At 45.9% G+C, this 19,685-nt stretch overlaps 1 protein-coding gene across 19 annotated transcripts; it reads left to right on the top strand.

Moving 5' to 3' along the window:
- The first annotated feature begins 148 nt into the window (after nt 1–148).
- Nucleotides 149–19,441, top strand: LOC118503929 (trehalase). 19 transcript variants are annotated; one of them, XM_036037774.1, is made up of 7 exons: nt 149–839; nt 12,630–12,677; nt 15,429–15,780; nt 15,858–16,970; nt 17,037–17,160; nt 18,529–18,643; nt 19,323–19,434. In XM_036037774.1, the coding sequence occupies exons 1-7, from the start codon at nt 727–729 to the stop codon at nt 19,348–19,350; spliced, it is 1,893 nt and encodes a 630-aa protein (XP_035893667.1). In that variant the 5' UTR covers nt 149–726; the 3' UTR covers nt 19,351–19,434. The 19 variants fall into 19 exon arrangements, 17 of the variants coding, with proteins under 17 accessions (XP_035893667.1, XP_035893663.1, XP_035893664.1 ...); XM_036037762.1 differs by lacking the exons at nt 149–839; nt 12,630–12,677 and adding exons at nt 11,492–11,620; nt 14,041–14,312; XM_036037767.1 differs by lacking the exons at nt 149–839; nt 12,630–12,677 and adding exons at nt 11,510–11,620; nt 14,041–14,312 and having other exon boundaries at nt 18,529–18,648; nt 18,725–19,433.
- The last annotated feature ends 244 nt before the right edge of the window (nt 19,442–19,685 follow it).

Raw genomic sequence — 19,685 nt, 5'->3', positions numbered from 1 at the left:
GCCGACGGTTGGACGGTCGGACAGTGTTCGCAAAAAAAGCAACCAACCCCCCCAGCCCGAACGACAAAGGGTTGGCGGTGGTGAGCGCTGGGTGGTAGAAAAACAAAGGAAAAATGATATAAAAATCTCGTCGAGCTCCATGCCGAACGGTTTAGTCCGTTTCGATCGTTTGCCGTTGGCGCTTCGTTCATCACAAGGCTTCCGTACCGTTTGGTTCTTTTTTGTTTCATGGTCCTGCTTTTGGTGGTTGTGGTGGTGTAACGATTTTATTTTGGCCTCTCTACAAGGCTACACAATTTGTAAGAAGAGAGAAGAAGAGAGGGGAGAAGAAAAAAGTGGTAACATAAGGCGCTAGATAAATAAAAATCGTCTGCCTGCCTGAAAGTGTGTCTGAAACGCAAGTGCAAAAACAAAAAGTCAGTGCAAACAGGTGTTTTTGGCCGGCAATACAAAACAATAAGCAATAATAAGCCGGAAAAGGTCGGAAAAGCTTACGGTCCAGCTCGTTAACAACACATCCAATCGCGCACGTGGCGGTGTATGCGTGACGTTTGTGTGACGTATTTTCAAACATTGTGACAAAACCGGTGTGATTGTGTGTACGTGTGTGTGTTCGTGGAAAGCGAAAGGAAAATCGGCTCCAAAACTACTACGACCATACAAGGAGTAACGGGGTTGCACTTCTTCCTTGCTGCTAGTTGTGTGTTACGTGCTGTCAAATAGTGGATGCGTTACGGTGCGTTAGCGAAACACATTACGAGACGGTTACTACTACAGATAAATCGCAATAGCACAGTTGATTTTCGCGTAGTCGCCTACTACGGTCGCAAAATGTCCAGGTGAGTTTCTCAAACGCTAGGCGAGATCGAATTTCTTCATTTCGTCCTTCATCTTTTCATTTAGATTGGTTTGGTCGGATAGCACTGTGAAGCTCCCGTATATTACACCATTCGTATCTCGTGATGGGAAGAGTCTGTTTTTTTTTGCAATCTCGTAATAGCATTCGCCGCTCGATCGGTATTGACCCTGAACCGGACAGTGAATGTCAAATCTAACCCGGGTCTAAAATTATTTCACCAAAACAACACCACCCGGCTGCCCACTAGTCTGCGCCACCTGGGGGCTTGGGATGGGGAAGTGCCACGACTACGCTGGCAAGCAGGAGTTGTAGTAGTTGTGGGACAGTTTTTTTTTCTTGTTTCGCTTCGTCTCTTCTTGACCACAATGTTGCTCGGAAGAACGTGTCCCCAGCCCGACGCACACGGGAAAGCCGTTACAGCCAGCGCAAAGGTAGAGACCGGGAACGCGATCGCGCGTTTCAAAAAATCAAGCACGTGTTTGTGATCCCCCGTTGTGTATTTTGGGGTAGATCGCGTTTGCGCCTTTCCCATCCACACGGTCTGCGGCCGTATTAGTGAAAGGCGTCTGTTTACGCGGCCGGTTTCACGTTTCGCGCGGGTCATTTTCATTGACCTTCAGCGCAGACCGGAGTTGCGAGTTGCTTCCTTTTCTTGCTTGTTTCTTTTTCTCATTTTTGCACCCTCCGGTCGTGCCCTGCCTTTCAATGGGTTTTTTTTTACTGATATGGAGATATCGTACGCGTTGTGCCATGTGGTTCTCGAAGTGGTGATAAAAACGTGCCAGCAAGATAAAATTTGCTACTCATGCAAACCCCAGTCGAGAGTTGGTCATCGGCCCCTCGACATTTTGTGTGCCGATTGCGAATGGCTGTGCTTCCCTTTGATGCTGCTGCATCGCATCGGATAGGTTAAATTTAACATTAATTAATCCATCACGGACTCACGACCAGTGGTGTTGTGCTTGTCTGATTGTTTGTTTGTGATCGTTTCCTATGGCTTGCTGTAAAAGAACGAGATCAATCTCGAGCGGGCGAATAGCGCCGTCACCGCATCCTTCACTTCCTGTTTACAGGTTAGAGCGGTATGGTTCAAGGCTGAACGCAGGGAGTTGGACTGATCGGTTCGAGCGATCACCTGTAAGGTGTGCGTATTTCATTAAGTGGGGTAATTTGTGACATTAATACTTAAAACGAAAAAAAACGGACTTGGTAATGGCAAGACACATGCTCTTTTATTACCTTTCCTGTTCTTTGAGTCAATCTGATGATCTTTCCGTCAGGGTTTGGGGTTTGTTTACCCTATTTAATGGAGATGACGCAAGGTAGAGCAAACAGAAGCAAACATGCAGAATCAATTGGACAGATCCGCGATGATGCTGTTGGAGGGTTTTATTGCACAAAATTGTCATTCTGCTTCCGAAAATGGCTTCATGGACTATTAAATGAGTATATTTTGCAATAACTTTGAACTATATAAAGGAGTTTTAAGTATGTACTTAAGAATAACAAATCAATTCTTACAAGATCTCTCTCTATATAAAACATGAACCTCACATGATTAACAGGCAGTATTGGGAAGCAACCAAATAAAAAGCCTCAAATTAAATGATGAAATGAATGACGAAAGAAGCGAATAAGAGCGCATCAGCATACCACCGATAATGAGCAAATTCAGACAACCAGAGCGTAACGCTTTGTAACGCTTTTCGAACGGTCTTCTTTGCTTTTCGGGTCAACCGGCCTACACAAGTGGGAAATTGGCTTTCAGGGTGAAACAAAGATTTTTCTTCCTTTGAAAAACGATCTTCATCCTTTAATTCGCCCCTTACTTAATATCCCCCAAGTACACTGATTATAAGACATTCTATTTGCTTCAATTGTGCAAAAAATAAATCTTAGATTTAAATCCAGATACAACTCAAGGTTCTCATCTCATTTGACTGTCACGAATGACCATTCACAATGCTTAAATGATACAAACAAAATAGAAAGATACACGATAGATCGCTCTGAAATACATCCTCCCAGGTATATCTCCGTTTCGTATCGCATAACAGCATTATCTGTTACTAACTCTCTGGCACTCGCGCGAGCCCTCACACTAAACCACTGTCTGTCCCGTGCCATCGGACACGTTCGCTCGTGAGGAATATTCTCCCATAATGACTCTCTTTCATGCCCAACGTACGGTAATCGTGATGCAACACACCTTCCACATTACCGGCACATCCTGTTCGCTTAAATTCGTTAACTTGTTGCACGTTTTTTCCCTTCCAAGTCCAGATGGGAAGAACGAATCGATGAATTGGTTAGCTCTTATCACGCGGGGTTCCAAAGCTTATCGCCCGACTATCGCTCCTGGTATTTTGTGATTTATTTTATAATCACAAATCAAAGGGCGGTGTGTGTTTGTGTGTCGGTCGGGGGATACCTACGATGGAAGTCTTTACCGGCAATAGCTTCATTCACATCCACATTGTGGCGGGTTTTGTGGCGAGCGCTAGCACTTAGTCATCGTCATTTACGCTAAGTGATGCTTGTCATGCTGCTTGTCTGCTTTCTTATCAGCAATTAGATGTCGTAGGCAAGGCAGTAACGTCACTAGAGAGTGTACACATTTTGCACATATTTATCCAGTGTTTAACACGTCGATAATGTTGGGAAAAAGGGTGCTCGAGAGAGGAAATTTTATTTATTTTTATCAATATGAGATAAATAGTGTAAAACAATTTCATCAATTTAATTTTATTCGCCAAATGTTTATCCCACAATAGCCCTTTAGCTAACAACATAACATATGAACGTCAGCGTCACGTGTTTGTAAATTTGTCCCAGCCCCCTACTGATGACGCAATTCTCTCGCTAGCCGCGATGATGACGCACATTGGCATATCTCAATTTTTTTTGAACAATTTCACCAATTGTCCCATCCAACCACAGAGGGTAATGTGGTCCTAATGTCCACTGCGCAAAAGCATAATCCGCGCAGTGAACGAATGGAAACGGACACGTAAATTGAAAACTTCGTCACTTCCGGTACGTGGGCGCTGAGTGTGCCAAGAGTGATACGTGTTCAATCTATCCACTTAAACGGCACATTCCACACAAACACAAAATCACACGCCGGCTGAAGATCTTCCGCGACAAACGATGCTGCTGTAGGGCTACTATTTCACCCTTGACCATCATCGTGCACCGTGCCGTTCGAGTTGTGCGGTTCAATGGCCGCCAAAAATAGCGTCCGCCTTCTGTACGTCACACATACACACCGTGAATCACTAATGTACGATTTGCGCATAAACAACCGATCAGCGTTGATAAAATGAGAATTTCTCTCTATGCTGGCAGTCCTGGCAGCCGGCTCGCAACGTTGCGTTTGAACGGTTGGTTTGTGTCTCGGCTAGAGAGCACACACACTTGTTTCGAAGCATTACGAAGTTGAAGAATTTTTTGAAGGTATTTAATAATTTGCGATTTCTCTACATTTTCAAATAAGTTTAAAAAAATATTTGCTACTAATGATCATACCTCACCGTTTGAATGAGTGCTGTAACAGTTCTACACCTTTGACGCTACATGAGATACGTTGCAAGGTAGGAGCGTTGGAATAGCAATGCAACATTCGTATTTGCTGTTTTTATATCATTTATTAGAGCCTTAAGGAATATAATATTATAAACTGTAATATTTATTTTATTTTATTTATATTTCTAGTTGGACGGCTTGACGCCGTATGGACATAAACCGTAATATTTACTAGGAAATTTATTATTGATATAAATATGAGAAACAGCAGATGAATAATTTGCTTCTCCAAAACAACAGTTAAAGCGTCCTCTTAAATCACTGTAAAATCAATGTCTTCTAACCTTGACTACCCTCTTTCCGATGTGCAGATTTAGTGACCTTCCCTACCTAATGCAGTCAAAGCTATACCATGCGACCCTGATCGTAACCCTTCGCCATGTGAGAATTCGATTCGAAAACATGAGCTGACTGTTTGAAACCGGATTGTCCTAATCCTATCCCACCACAGCGTGGTATCGAACGTGAATGAAGAATCCGCGGTAGAGATCGTTGACCGCACGCCATTGCCAAACGAGCCAAACATTGATTTGCGACACAACAATGCGACGACACGCAACTGTCACCGTCGCTTCCTTCCTGTTCTGTCGGTATAGTGGTAGTAATAGTATCAGTGGCGTCTGTATCACACAGTCATTTACAGACGGCTTGGATCACAAACAGACTAACGCATGCTTGTTGAGGATAAAGGAAGGGAGGTCGAGGGAGTGGAGAGTAGATCTCATATCAATTGCCAGTATCCCCCCTCTGCCGGCTTGTCGTTCGGTTGTCGTGGAACAGTGCCATAAATCTCGCTCGTGCCCTCGTGCACTCGTAACCTAGTACAGTGCTGGCCGAGACTGTTTGTCTGTCGACAGCACTACCAAAGTGCTAACTACTATGGCCAGATTTCATCTCATCTTGAGGTCTTCGAATGCCTTGGTGGTATAGAAATGAAAAACACATTCTAATCAATACTTCAACTTCTTAGAACAATCCTTCTTCGGTTCATCATCAACTTACACGGTTTGCTTATCTTTATTGACTCCAATTGTACTCGCGCCCGGCCAACCAGATAGATCACTGTTCGTCACCCTTTCACCACCCGAACAACGCCTTCAAGGGCCGTTACGGTAGTGGTAATACGATTTGTGCTGGCACTGTGTGTGAAAACAGCTCTATCGCAGTGCAATTACTGTAACCGCTCGTCTCAGCTATTGGTACCTCATCCAACACCACCCAATCGTACCCTTCTCGCTAATCTCCGCCCGGCCACCGTGCCGAGTTGGTGGTGGTGGTCCGAGAATGTGGAGAGACAAAGCCAACAGTAATCAGCAAACCAGCCAGCCAGCCAGCCAGCCAGTCAGTCCGAGAGATTGTGGAGCGAATGGAAGTAAAGTAACACACACACACACATGCAGTCACAGTCACCGAGCGGGAGAGAATCGGGGGGGAGGGGGAGGGTGGTTTTGAAGCCAACTCCCTACTCCAGCAGCTGACAACTCCGCATCATATCGGTGCAGAGGGTCGTCGGGTTTCACTGGTGCGGCACGAGCGCACGGAAGCCGCTAGGGTCAGTCCGTCAGTAGTGCGAGTCGTATGTAGCGCGTGCGAACCTCCGAGAAATCCGCGTCTCGAGTCACTCGCTTCAAATTGCGGTCGCGATCGCCAATATTTGCGTGTTGCAAGACCTCAACTCACCTGTGTGTGTAGTGACATCGCACGAGCGGAGAAGTAAATCGATTACTTGTGAAGGAATGCCCCCATTATCAGTGACGTAGTGTCAACCGTTACCAAAACGTCATCGTGCGGGTGTGCTTGGTAGTACGTCCTCCATTGCGTCACCTGCAACACGTGTGTGTTTTCCCGCGCTTAGTGCTCGATTTCCCTGCGACGCACGTGTCTGTGTGTGTGAGAATAGTAAGATTGTGGCAATAGACGATCGGTTGCAGAATTTTTTCACCCTCCTCCATCTATCCTCTGATGCCGTTCTGTCCGTTTGGTGATTCGTACGTGTTCGGGAAAGCGGTTGGACTTGGCAGCCCGCAGATGCCACCAACTTTCTGGCGGGAGGGAGTTTTTACGCGTCCGTGTAGTGCCGACGATGACCATTTTTTTTTCTGCAAACGAGTAGGGTTTATTGTTTATCTTTCGGTCACTCGTGGTCCGAGAACTCCGGACGAAGGTGTTACGGGAAAAAAATCACTTCGTATGCCATGGTAAACCAAAAATAGACCAGAACAGAACCATGCGAAAAGCGAAACGACGAGTCGCTAACAAGAGGCGCCGCGAAGGCCACAGTGTGTCGATGGCGAAATGTCACTTCCGTTTTCGTGCCGGAGGCATCCCCACGATTTGTCTGCGAAAAAGGCACACAGCCGCACATGCACCTCGTCACCTCGTCAGAAGTCCTTCGTGGAGACTGCGAAATGTACGTGGAACGAATGGATGTCGTGAACTGGCCACTCATGTCCGGTTCGTGTCTCAGAAAACCTTGAAGTACGTGAAAGTGAGCCGGCGATGGTTCTTATCGTTACACCGAGCCACCGCACCGGGAGGGCTTGTTCGGTGGAAGCATATAAAAATTCAAACGCACGATCTGTGTCCCCTTGCAAAGCGTGTTCCGTGTCCTGCTGATAACACCACCGTCACCGCACGGGCTTCTGGTTTGGATTCACATCACTTTATCACGGCTCGTAGTGCATCTCATCTGCTGTGGGAATAACGCGGAACGAGGTGTTTGCGTAAGAGAACAATGGGAACACAAGATGGCATGATCGTGTGCAGTTGTGCATATGGCGGCAGATCGAGAGGGCGGAAGTTGTCAACGTCACAAGGCGGAGGGGTTGTACTAACGGGGAGATTAATCATAAAAATTCCACTAACTCCACAACGCATTACAGTACTTGTCGGAAGAATGGAACAATTTTCCTTGGAGTATGTATTATTGGAACTAAAGCTTGATGCTTCAGCAATTTCTTACGAACGTAGACTTATTATCTAAGGCATCGAACAGAGCCGAGACGAGCCCCCATGCCTGTGGCATTCTTTGTTGCCTCTCCAAGCTACACAAAGATCAGAGATATCTCTTCTTTAATCATGTTTAATTGGCAACTGTCTCTGTGCTTCGAATGTTCTTTAATTACTCACAGATAATTTGTGCTGAAAGGGAAGAGAGAAACACAACAGATTCGAATGATAGTTCTATAAAGATGATTTTCATTGCATTTGATTTCGTACTTTATCATCTGATCGTCCTTTGAAGAAAATTGGGTGGGAAACTCATTGTTTCGTTCGTTCGAACGTGTTCGAAGCATGAAGCAAATGGTTTGGTGCAATTTTCATACTATCTGATCTGAGTGTGACCTCGCAAAAAAGCACCGTTTCGTAACCAGCTCCACGATATTCACTACACATGTTTCGATTAGATGGTGATTACTTTGGATAACCTTTACCTTGTGTATGAAAAGAATGTTTTGGGAAATGTTTTGTTACAGTTGGAAGGCTCGTTGTGAATAAGCTCTTATAATTTTATTGAAAATTACATGCAATTAATTGAAATCATGTAAATCAACTGAAAACAATTTGAATAGCAGGCAAATTTGAATGACAGCATTTAAAATGTCATTTTAAATGACAACTGTCACTCCACACTGACAGCACTGTAGCCAGACTGCTTTGTTTACGTTTCCACCTTCGTCAGCACATTCGTACGCGTGTATCGTGTGCTAGGGGTTGAACAAATTTGGCTTGGAAACAATAAAATCCAGAAGCGTGGTGTGCGCATCCTGAGGCCGACTCAGATTGCGGGCCATTTCCACCGGGTGGTAATCGGAAAAACGAGTGCATCGTTTTTTTCCGAACGCCACTTTGGCATTCCGCTTATCTGAAACTGTGTCGACGCAGCGATCATCCAAGCACACCCGTTTCCTGGTTCGGTTCCAGCCATCTTGTTCATCTCTGTAGTGTTTGCCAAGTACTTGCCAAGTGTTTTTTATGCACAAAGCCGCTCTGCAAGTATGTGCTACTAGTAATTTGTGAATCGAAACGACAACGTCACGAAGTCGTGGAGAAAGGACCGCTGAACGGCCATTTGCGGAGTGAAGGAAAGCATCTGTGAACGAAGGAGCTTCTTGTTTTGCGGGAGTCTTGAGGTGGAACTTGAGCGACCAAGAAGAAGAATTGCGAACAAGATGTTGGTAACGAGCAACATCAACAACACGGCGGCGCCAATCCATTCCTTCCCAGACAGGTACATTTGTGAAACGATCGTTAAAACATGTTTGAATATTTATTTTAGGTTTACTATACGATAAGCGTGCAATATCCTCCAAAAGGAACTTTTCTACTGACCCCTCGTAAGCCAGTTCGATTCCATTTTAATTCCGTGAGATTTTGGCCAATCCTTTGATTGACCTTTTCCCCCTTGGAAATAAGCCTAAAGCGGAATATGCAAAACACTATCCGGTTTTGCGAATGGTTGTTCCAACCCCGAAACCGAGAGCAGAGGTCGTACACTGTTGTACGTCCTACACTGACCCCGGACCTGTTGTTGAAATAAAAGGGGAACCTGTCGGCGCGAATCGGGCGCAAAAAATTAAGCAATATTTATTACCCTCACACAATCCAAACCCCCGGTACCAGTTAACGGCAGGTTTTATGGTTTGTTTGTTTTTTTCTGTCCGGATGACACGAACATCTTTCGAACAGGGTAATAAAAATCTCGCAAAAATGGGCCCCATTAATTTTGCAAACGCCATTTCCATAATGGCTCTCGCAGCGATAAACATGCTGATAAAGCTTATGAAGTCGAGATACAAAACCGAAGCTTGTTAATGTACAATGTTCGGACATTCGGATGGGCAAACAAAAAAAAACGAGGCGCCAAATTATATGCACAACGACGTATCGCTTGTCATCTTGTGCCAGCTGTTTGAAGCCTCATTTGTTTGTTTGTTAATTTATTACTATACTTTTATGGCATCTTATTTCACCGTCAGCCTGTCTACCCTTGATCGGTTTGTTCTTGGCCTTCGCACCAGAACGGCGTGAACCTTGAGAAGCTGACTGTGTCAAGATAAGCCAGAACACCGCCATACTAGCAGTAGCAAATGGGGCGAAAAGTGGGTTGAAGTCGTCCTCCATAGTTCCCAGTGAGAAAAAAAGTATTATAGCACCTGTTAAAGCATCGTAGTAAACCGTGTACGGCGGCACGGCACAACGCTACGTTGCTAGTAGCGATAGCCAAGCCGCCTCTGATGACGTAGCTTATCTGTTTTCCACAATGCCCAATGAAATTCGGCCCGTCGTCGTCACAGCCGTGATAAGGACCCATAGAGGAGGGTCCCTTAGCGGTGCTGATACTTGAGCCGCCTGTTGACTATTCCACGACCACGAGCGAATGGTTTGGGCGCGTGTGCGTTTCATCTGCTCAAGCACGTGTACCGTGCCGTTCTAGAGCGATGATCTCGATCCGCCAACTTCCAGACGATTGTGTACGATCGAATTATCAGCAATCGATCACAAACGCAGACAAACAGGGCTCACGTGTACGTCATTCCACAATCGGGCGCTGAGCGTGAACGTGATTAATCCAGGAGCTCCTGGTTTGGCTAAGCTGCGCGCCGAGTTAGTTGATAACGAGCAGTCGGTTTGGACAGAGTTCTAGTTTGCAGTTGTCATGTACGATCGCCGAAATCAAGCGAGAAGAAGTGTGAAAAGCTACTACCGTTTACGTGGAACAAACGTTTGGTGACATTATCGAGACGGGAGTACAAGAAGCGCACAACGATATGTCACTGCTTGCGTTGCGATCCATTCGCCCCGGTTTGCGGTGGGATGTCTCGTGCTACGTCGGTTCCGCTATTTGCTCAACTGGCGGTAGCTGTGGCGGAACCTTGGCCTCGACCGGGACCCAGCGAAGGACCTCCTGCAATGTCAGTGTCAAACTGCGGGAACCTACGCTGTGGGAGTTGATGAGGTACGTAGAGAGTGCGGACCGATTGCCAAACAGAGCAAATTACCATACCGGCTACCTGTAAACCCAGATGAAGAACACAGTGGAGGCTCTCTTGTTGAGCTTGTTGCACAAAACGAGCATAATAATGAAGCGCAAAATCGTTTGCTGATCGACGGGCGCAGTATTGCATCAAACATTGCGACACGCGTCGCACGTGCGGCTGGAATAAGTATTTCGATTCGCGATTAATACATGTAAATGTTATTGAAATAATGTAGACATGATTGTTAAACTCGTGAGACGCATGTCAAGGAATTCAACCCATCGCGCGTTGTTTAATTAGGAATAAAACTTTTGCACTAACCTTGCCCTCATTACGAACCAGTTTTAGATAATACCATCAGGTGACCCAATTTTAGAACCTTCTTTGTTATCTAGAGTATTCGGCCTAGCACTAGGTTAGACGGAGCAGAATTTAGTACTTGATCCACTTTCAGCTGTAAGTGTTTAATGATCAAATAGACACATTTCTTAGTTTTAGAATGTGACAATGTAATTATTACATTAATCAGGGACCAATCAGTCCCCTCCATGCCGGCTTTCTAGCAAAACACTAGCGGTGGCAAAAAAAAACCAAAGAAATGGCACCTTTTCTCGTGTCCATTAGAGCGTTCGTGTCACAGCGTCGTTTCGCCTTTCTCGTCCAAACCGTTCCCAGCCGGACGAGCTTGAAACGGGACTGTGTGTACAAGTGTGCAACGAACTGGTTAGAACTAGAAATCCCTTTTTATTGTTTCTACACGCCGCGCCATTACCGGGCGACTCCAAAAGGCCGGCGACAAAGATAACAGCAATTGGCAATGTGTACTGCTAATATAATACCGCAATCACACACCCCGGTACGCGTGTGCATGTGTCCCCTAGTACACAGACACTCTTGAAGGGTTCTATGAGGCCCGGTATCTCACTTGCGTGTCTACTAAATCCTACCAGCACAACGCCATCTTTATAGATGAAAGTGTCGAAGTGTCGGGCGGTTCGGGTGATTTTATAGCGGACCATTTGTATTTGTCCGACCCACCATTACCAGTGTGAAATCTGTCGCACACTGTGCCCCAAACGCGAGTAGAAGCGTTAGAAGAGAAGTCACTGTTAGTAGATCCCGCTCAGTGAGCTGCTGTGGTGCGCTGCGCCTGCTATCTGACTGGTTCGCGAAAAGAGGAAACGGTGGTGACGCGGTGTGTTTCTCCAATCGTTCGTCGACGGTTATAAAACGGTTGGGTGCCAATTTTGCCCAATTCATTTACGTACCGACCGCGCAACGGTCGGCAGCATCTATCTATCTGTCCTCTCTTCTCGCGGGGATTTATTTCGTTCCGGTGGGGATAGACATCCGTCCGTGAAGCGTGTTCGTGTTGGGTTAGTGTTTGTGAGTCCTTTCGGGATTAGTGTCCTGCTCAGGTAGCGAACGGGACGCTAGTGATCGAGGAACTACTTATTCGGTGGATACACTCACAGCTTATGTGATCCAATTTGCAGTGTAGAAACAGTACAGTGAAGCGTCTCTTATCACCAACGGACGGACACACGGCGTTATCTCAGGAAAGAGGCTTTGCGTCATTTATTAGTCATCTCCTTATAGACTAGTTCATCAGGTTATTTTGAAAAGTGTGATTGTGCTACTAAGGGGCCGTTTTGGGTTGTTTATCGTTCAAATATCGTGAAAATGACGCTAATTTGCTGACGCCAAAACGGGGCTTCAGATCATTAAGAGCGGAAATGGTGTTAATTTAGTGTCGTTCAGTGAAAATGCGCCGCAAGGAATCAACCGTGAATTAATTTGGTGAAATCTTGACTGACTGACGATCTTCCTTATTTATATCCCAATTATGACGACTTCGCTATTAGCTAACCCCACCCCAGTTGCCAAGAATAGCCAGACCGAAATATTTACCCCATCCTGTTTTGGCCTTGTGTCAACTCCCGTTGGAAGGTTTAAACAATGTTTCATTTATTGAAGGGCTTCACTACCTTGCCGCTACCGATTAAACAATATTTGCCGACCAAACCATACATCTTAGCTAGCATAACGCATTCGCATTGTCACCTTCGCCTCCACTCGACCTCGAGCTCAATTTTGTATCTATCGATATATTTGCTAAACAAGCAATACTACCTTTATTTTCCCTACTTCCTTCACGTGGGAATCCTTGTGGTTCCGCTTTGCTCTACTATCCCTTTAAATAGCCAAAACAGTGCCACTTCCGGTGCTTCAGCGGGTAAAATTACCAATCGGTAAGCGCGAAACAAAAAGCATGATGTTTTGTTACTCAGTTTTGTGATCACACATTTTTGAATGGATCATCCCATACGATTGTTCCCTTTTTGCACATTGCTTTATCAGTAAGGCATGCCGATTGTGTGCACTTGATTGCTTGTGTTAGTACTAACATTCCGCTACATTAAAGACCGATTCCCTTTGGCATATCATATTCTGTCAAGCGGAATTAGCTCGTATCATTGTTTCTAGCATTATATGATAGGTTGCTAATGTGTCACTGTCTGCTATTAATAGCCTAGTATCATTATGATTGATTAACACCTCATCACCAAGTTACAGTAGTTGATTATAGCTTGTTTTTTGGGTATTTCATAGTGTACAACATCAACTCTCTAGTCCAGTTATGCTTACTCACTTACTTATCAGGCGCTACAACCGCTGTGCGGTCTTGGCCTGCTGCACCAATCCTCGATACCGCACGCGGTTTAGCTCCGTCGTCTGCCAATCCGTTATCCCGGCCGTTCTGGCGGACGCATTAACGCCATCACTCCATCTCAATTTGGGCCTATTTTTACGGACTGGGTCGTCCGGTGGCATTCTCATGACGTGACCAGTCCACCGGAGCCTAGCGAGTCTAATTCGCTGCACGATGGTGAGACTATCCTACAGCTTGTAGAACTCGTCATTGTAGCGGCTGAGCATCTTCCTCTCGAACGCGGCTAAGAGGCCTTCGTCAGTTTTGGACAGAGTCCATGTCTCAGAGGCGTATGTGAGTTCTGTAGTTATGCAACTACATTTAAAACATCTTTTATTGTTTGGGATTCCCCAAACGTGCGATGGGGGTCCGGCAATTTATTTTCTGCATGGTTTAGCGAAATTCCCAATTCCTTCCTAACCTGCGTTAGCGACGGGGTTATTTTCAGTCAGCGAGAAACTCGTTCAGTAGTCAGTAACAGCTCAAGCTTCACCACTCAAACGCAACTTCAAACTTCCCACAAAATCCTGTTCCAATCCTGGTCCCGGGGCCCGGTATAGCGAACCCGTTTCCCCACTGTGATTCCTCAAATAAAGCGTTCAGGGTTGATTCCTTGAGTGGCATTAAATTCCTTGAGCGGATGGTTCCCCTCCGTCCGGAAGGGGGACTTCCCCAATCGCGGTCAGTTTGCTAGAATGATACAAGCGCTGAAAGACGTTGGCAATGCATCGATCGTCTCACGCAAGCAAGAGCACGCTCTAGCCCCGGAAAGTCCACCCGAAGGCTGCAGCGGTCATCGTGCTTTCGGTGCAAGATTTTTGGACACCGGTGAAGTGTTGTTGCGATTCCAAATATGTGTCTCCATTTACGTTTATTGTCCTCCGTTCCTGCTGTGTGCTAAGGTCACCGTAGACTTCCACGTGATAAGCAAGCCCGGTGTAGTGTAGCGTAGTGCAGCCCGAAACGCTTCTAGCATAATACTAGTGATGTTACAAACGCGGCGGCAACCAGTGGCCAAACGAAGGCAGCCAGGCTGTGCGCCGGGCATTGTGATAGTTGTCTGTCTGTTGGTCGGCATTCCGTCGACCGTACGGGCAGCAGCCCTTGTAGCGAAAGAAGTTTCCTATATCGTTGATAACCGACAGCTCGAGGCGCTCGAGCCTTCTTGTAAGAGGTAAGATATGGTTATTTGGCACTTTGCTGGAGCAGCACGGGAAATGGTTCCCAAACTGCTAGCCGATTATTCCCCGCCACGTTCTGTGACACGTTCCACGTTAATTAGGCACGTACTTTTACACAAGGGCCCACACGGCGCTGAAAATTAAAGATGCAAATATTGAAACACGACCGAACCGAGACTATTTATGCCGAATAGATAATGAAGGTGCTAACAGCTATGAATATAGGCAGAACCACATCCATACTTCATACGCGTTGCTTATACATGTACTATGCAGAAATAATTGAGACTCTAGGTGAGTTCTAGAAAGTGAGCAAGAAAAAAAGGCTTAATGGCGCTCCAATGATACTCGCATTTCGGCCTGATGTAATACGGGTAATTGCTGCCCTTCTGACGCAACTAAGGAAGCATAATTCTTTTGAAATCTAACGGTCTTGAATCTATTTAAGGGAATCATGTTCTAGCGCTTTCAATACAGATGACCACAAGCTTTTACGATGATTTTATTCGCATCACGTGTACGGGGTACCGTGTCCATTTTGAAGCACAACTTCAAAAAAACAACTTCTTTTTGAAAAATAAAGCACTTAACCGTTTCATCACTCAATATGGGTAGCGTCAGGAAATTGTTTAGTCATGGGATGAAATGAATTTCCATTGTTCCAGATTTTGTTTGTGGTCAGCGGGTGGGTCTGCGGTACGATACAATCAGATAGCTTCCGATAGTATGTGTGTTTTTTTATCGTAAAACGAAATGGAAATGGTCAATAAGTGGTTTAAAAACAAAGTAAAGGTTCCGGTTCGTGAGGGTGGCCATTACAAATATAGACATTGGAGACTTGTACGAGATAGGAATCCACTCTCTCATAGGGGTAAAGGAAGAGAGGATGCAAATAAATCGGAAGCCCTATAAAGGGTGTCGACACGATGTCGCGAAAGCACCATCCACCGCCATGTTGTAAATACATCACGCTTTGTCGAGCTGTAGACAAATGTCTTTCTTCTATCGTTATTGCTCTGAATGTTCCTCCGATTTGGTCCATGGGCAACACAATTTTTCCTGACGTTTGTACTAATAATCTTCCCTCGTTCTTTTCCCCCGCTGCACAGTGAAATCTACTGTCATGGAGATCTGCTCAAGACGGTGCAGATGAGCGAGATCTACCCCGACTCGAAGACGTTCGTGGACATGAAGATGCGCCAATCGCCGAACGAAACGCTCGACGCGTTCCACGAGTTTATGACCGCCCAGAACAACAGCCCGACGAAGGCGAAGCTGCGAGAGTGGGTAGAGCTGAACTTTGACAAGCCGGGCGCCGAGTTTGAGGTCTGGACGCCCGATGACTGGACGGCCAAGCCGAAGTTCCTGGAACGCATCAAGGATACTGATTTGCGCCAATTCGCATCGGATCTGAATAAAATCTGGCACGATCTGGGACGTAAAATGACGTCGGATGTTGCGGTAAGGATGGGAAAATTCTTTCGTGATGTTGGGAACAGTGTTTAATTGGTTTTTCCCATTGGCCTGTGCCTGTACAGCTCAATCCGGACCTTTACTCCATCATCCACGTTGACAATCCGGTAATCGTGCCGGGTGGCCGTTTCCGGGAGTTTTACTACTGGGATTCGTACTGGATCGTAAAGGGACTGCTGCTGTCCGAAATGTACACCACCACCAAGGGCATGCTGGAGAACTTCCTGTCGATCATCCAGCGGTACGGGTTTATCCCGAACGGAGGACGTATCTACTACAGTATGCGCTCGCAACCCCCGCTGCTGTGCGGTATGTTCAAGGCGTACGTCGAAGCCACCAACGACACCAAGTTTGCGATGGACAGCGTAGAGATTCTGGAGCGTGAGTTCCAGTTCTTCATGAACAACTACGTGACGGAGGTGAACAATCATCAGCTGGCGACGTATGGGTACAAATCGAGCGGCCCAAGGCCAGAATCCTACCGCGAGGACGTGCTCAGTGCGGCCATCTTCGAGCGTGAAGAGGACAAGCAGGACTACTACTGCGAGCTTAAGGCAGCCGCCGAAAGTGGTATGGATTTCTCGAGCCGTTGGTTCATCAAGGATGGTACGAACTCGGGCAACCTGACCGATCTCAAGTGCCGCTCAATCGTGGCAGTCGAGCTGAATGCGATCCTCTACTGGAACGCTCTGATTATCGCTGAGTTCTACGGCTACAGGAACGACATCAATTCGATCGCGAAAAAGGAAGAATATTTGGCGAAAGCGGACGAGCTGAAGAAGGCAATCAATGCGGTGCTGTGGGATGAGCAGGAAGGTGCTTGGTTCGATTACGATCTAATCAACAAGAAGCTGCGCAAATACTTCACACCAACGAATCTATCGCCCCTGTGGGTTGGCTGTTACGATCGGGCGGATAAGGGTCTGGCGAAGCGCATCCTTGCCTACATCGACCGGCTGCAGCTTGACCAGTATCCGGGCGGTGTGCCGAACACGCTGCAGAACACTAACGAACAGTGGGACTTCCCGAACGTTTGGGCTCCGATGCAGCACATGCTCGTGATGGGGCTGGATTCGCTGGACAACGCCGACGCAAAGGAGCTTGCCTTCCGCTGGGCACAACGTTGGGTACGGGGGAACTATCTGACGTTTAACAAAACGAGAGCCATGTTTGAGAAGGTATGTGGAGCGAGAGATTCTTTTACGATTGGGGATTGTACTAACAATTGCCTCTCTCTTTTGCAGTACGACGCACAAGAGCTCGGTGGACATGGCGGTGGCGGTGAGTACGACGTGCAGACCGGTTTCGGCTGGACCAACGGTGCCGCAATGGATCTGATGAACAAGTACGCCGACCGACTGACGACAGGTGCGATAGAGTGAGCCCGGAAGGGAGCCGAACCCGTCCATCCTAAAACCCTTCACGCGATTCATTCGATCGTTCGCACTTCCTTCCGATTTTCAACCAATGTTGTGCCGTTGTATGTGTCCCGCACTCTCTTCCACCTATCGCCAACGTCCGACTCCGACCAGTGCCGGACTGCGCACCAAACATCATTCTCATTATGATCCCTCAGCTCGGCGGGATAGAGAGCGAAGGAGTCGCGATTCACCCTCACGACACTCATCGACACTCGCATTTGTTTTATGTTCGGTTTTTGTTTCTTTTTCCGGTTGTCGGAACACACACACACATTATTGATTTCTGTTTAAGATCTGACAAATGAAGCGCGACTAGCACGCGCCGATGCAAAAAAAAGATAACACGTGAGGGAGAGGACCGTTAGGTTTAGGGATAGTACAAAAAGCAAACACGAAAATGACAAACGGGGCTCTTTTCTGTGTGAACTCACAGTAAAAAAGGGGTCCGAATGGGAGCCTCCTAGTGGCAGTATAACCATATTTATTTGACAACAGTTACATCTTGCTTGCTTACTGCAATTTTACGACAACATTGAATGTACCCTTCCCTGTTTTTTTGTAAGTGTTTCGATCGATTTCGAAGGGGAAGCATTTTAAGTTCATGCATTATCTACTATTATCAAACATGCCTGTATGTGCCAGGATGAAGGAGTGTGCAACGCAACAAACCCCCTCCCCAGATAGTGTGTAGTGTGTAGGGTAGAAGCTGATGTGATAGTTAGGATTGCAAAAAAAAACCCCGTTGCTTCAATTTGCAACCAAGAACCTAAAAAGGAAACGATTTTTGAACAAATTTACACCCTCTTTCGCATAAAATTCTGTGGCAGACAAGAAGAGAGACAACGATGGTTCGTTGTGGCCTTGGTTGCTCAGAATCGAATAGGATTTTTCCTGATGGTTTTTCGAACGCCGCCAGTGGCAACAAGTGGAGTGGTGTGTGTATTTGTAGTAATGCGCATGAAATAAACGCAAAGCATAGTTGCAACAACAGAGAACGGAATGAATTGGCCAAAAACATCCAACAATTCAGGTGCGAACCGAAAAGAAATTGGGAACTCATCTGTGTACGTCCATCGAAGGTGTAACGTGTGTTCTGTCCATCATCTGCATCGTTCCGTTGTGATGTGCTAAATTTCGTTCCTCATCATCTTTACGCCACCCGTCGTCACCTTCCTCATGGAACTATTTCGTAAGTGTTACCGTTCGCTTCCACTTTGGTTCATTAGTTTTGTAGTGTTTGGCGGTGTGTTTGATGCATGCTAACGGTAGCTTACAGCAGCAGTAGCTAAGCAATAATTCTATCAACCTATTTTAGTGGATCGTGATGAAAATGCGGCAGACGCCGGAAATGGAAACGGTGCGCTGGTAGCATACTCCATCAATACCGGCATTCTTGCCACCATTATCGCATTCTTTGTTGGCGTGTTCGGGTGAGGTAAGCTGATCGTACCTGAAACAAGATGAAAAGCTTTTAAAGTAAATTAATATTTCTCTATTTTCTCCCTTTGCAGCTGAATCTTAACCGTTGTATCATCCTTTTCATCCGTTTCCGGAACAAACACACACTTCACTGTGCAATATTAACCGCACGAGAATAGGTTGGGCAGGGATAGTCGGCAGCCTTAACCCATTGAATTTATGTCTCAATGTGTGTGTGGTTTTCCGCTGTTACTGCTGCTCCTGCATCATATGTGATAACCTGTGGAACAAAAAACCCCGAAAGAAAATTATCATTCCCTACTCCTTTCTCCTTATTTTCCTGATCGAACATTCCCTTAACATCCCCCCCAAAAAACCGAGGAAGTAGTTTACCAAGTATTAAAAATCACGGTCATCGTGTTGCGTGTCTCTCTCAGCAGGAGGCAGGAAATGCGCCTCGATTAACTCGCGATCTGCTGCTAATTACTATCGTATTATGGATGCATGGACTTAATAATATCCCATAAAATACGCGCGCGTTACATAAAAACATAGATCGACGCGCATTGTGTGACGCTTCATTCGCTCAACAGTGTAACGAAAGAAAAGTTACTTAAACGATTTATTTTCCCCTTTTCTTATTTTCCAATCCGACAATTTCGTCCACTTCTACAATATTCCTCCAACCAGTATTTTCCGAAGGTTTTTCGGTCGATGAAAACGAACCTCGTGCAACCTCGCCCAACCGTGTGAAGTATTTGAAGTGGCGTCTTCTTTTTTTGTTAAATAAATATTTTACTACCATTCTAGTTGGCTCAAGTTGGAAAAATATAATATCACAAGTATTTTAATGTTATTTTAGGTACATGAATCGATGAGAAAATCCAGCATGCTACAAGGATATTTTGGAGGTAGAAGATAGGTTGGAGCATGAAGTCTTCAAACAATTATTGAATCGACGACAGTTAAAGGAGCGGAGTTTGGAAGAAAAACACAGCTAATTTTTAAATAATTATCTTGTCAACTTATGAAAATTTACTTACACCCAGATTA

Source organism: Anopheles stephensi, chromosome 2 (assembly GCF_013141755.1).
Source record: "Anopheles stephensi strain Indian chromosome 2, UCI_ANSTEP_V1.0, whole genome shotgun sequence".
Lineage (NCBI taxonomy): Eukaryota > Metazoa > Arthropoda > Insecta > Diptera > Culicidae > Anopheles > Anopheles stephensi.
This window is presented reverse-complemented; position numbering and strand designations above follow the sequence as displayed.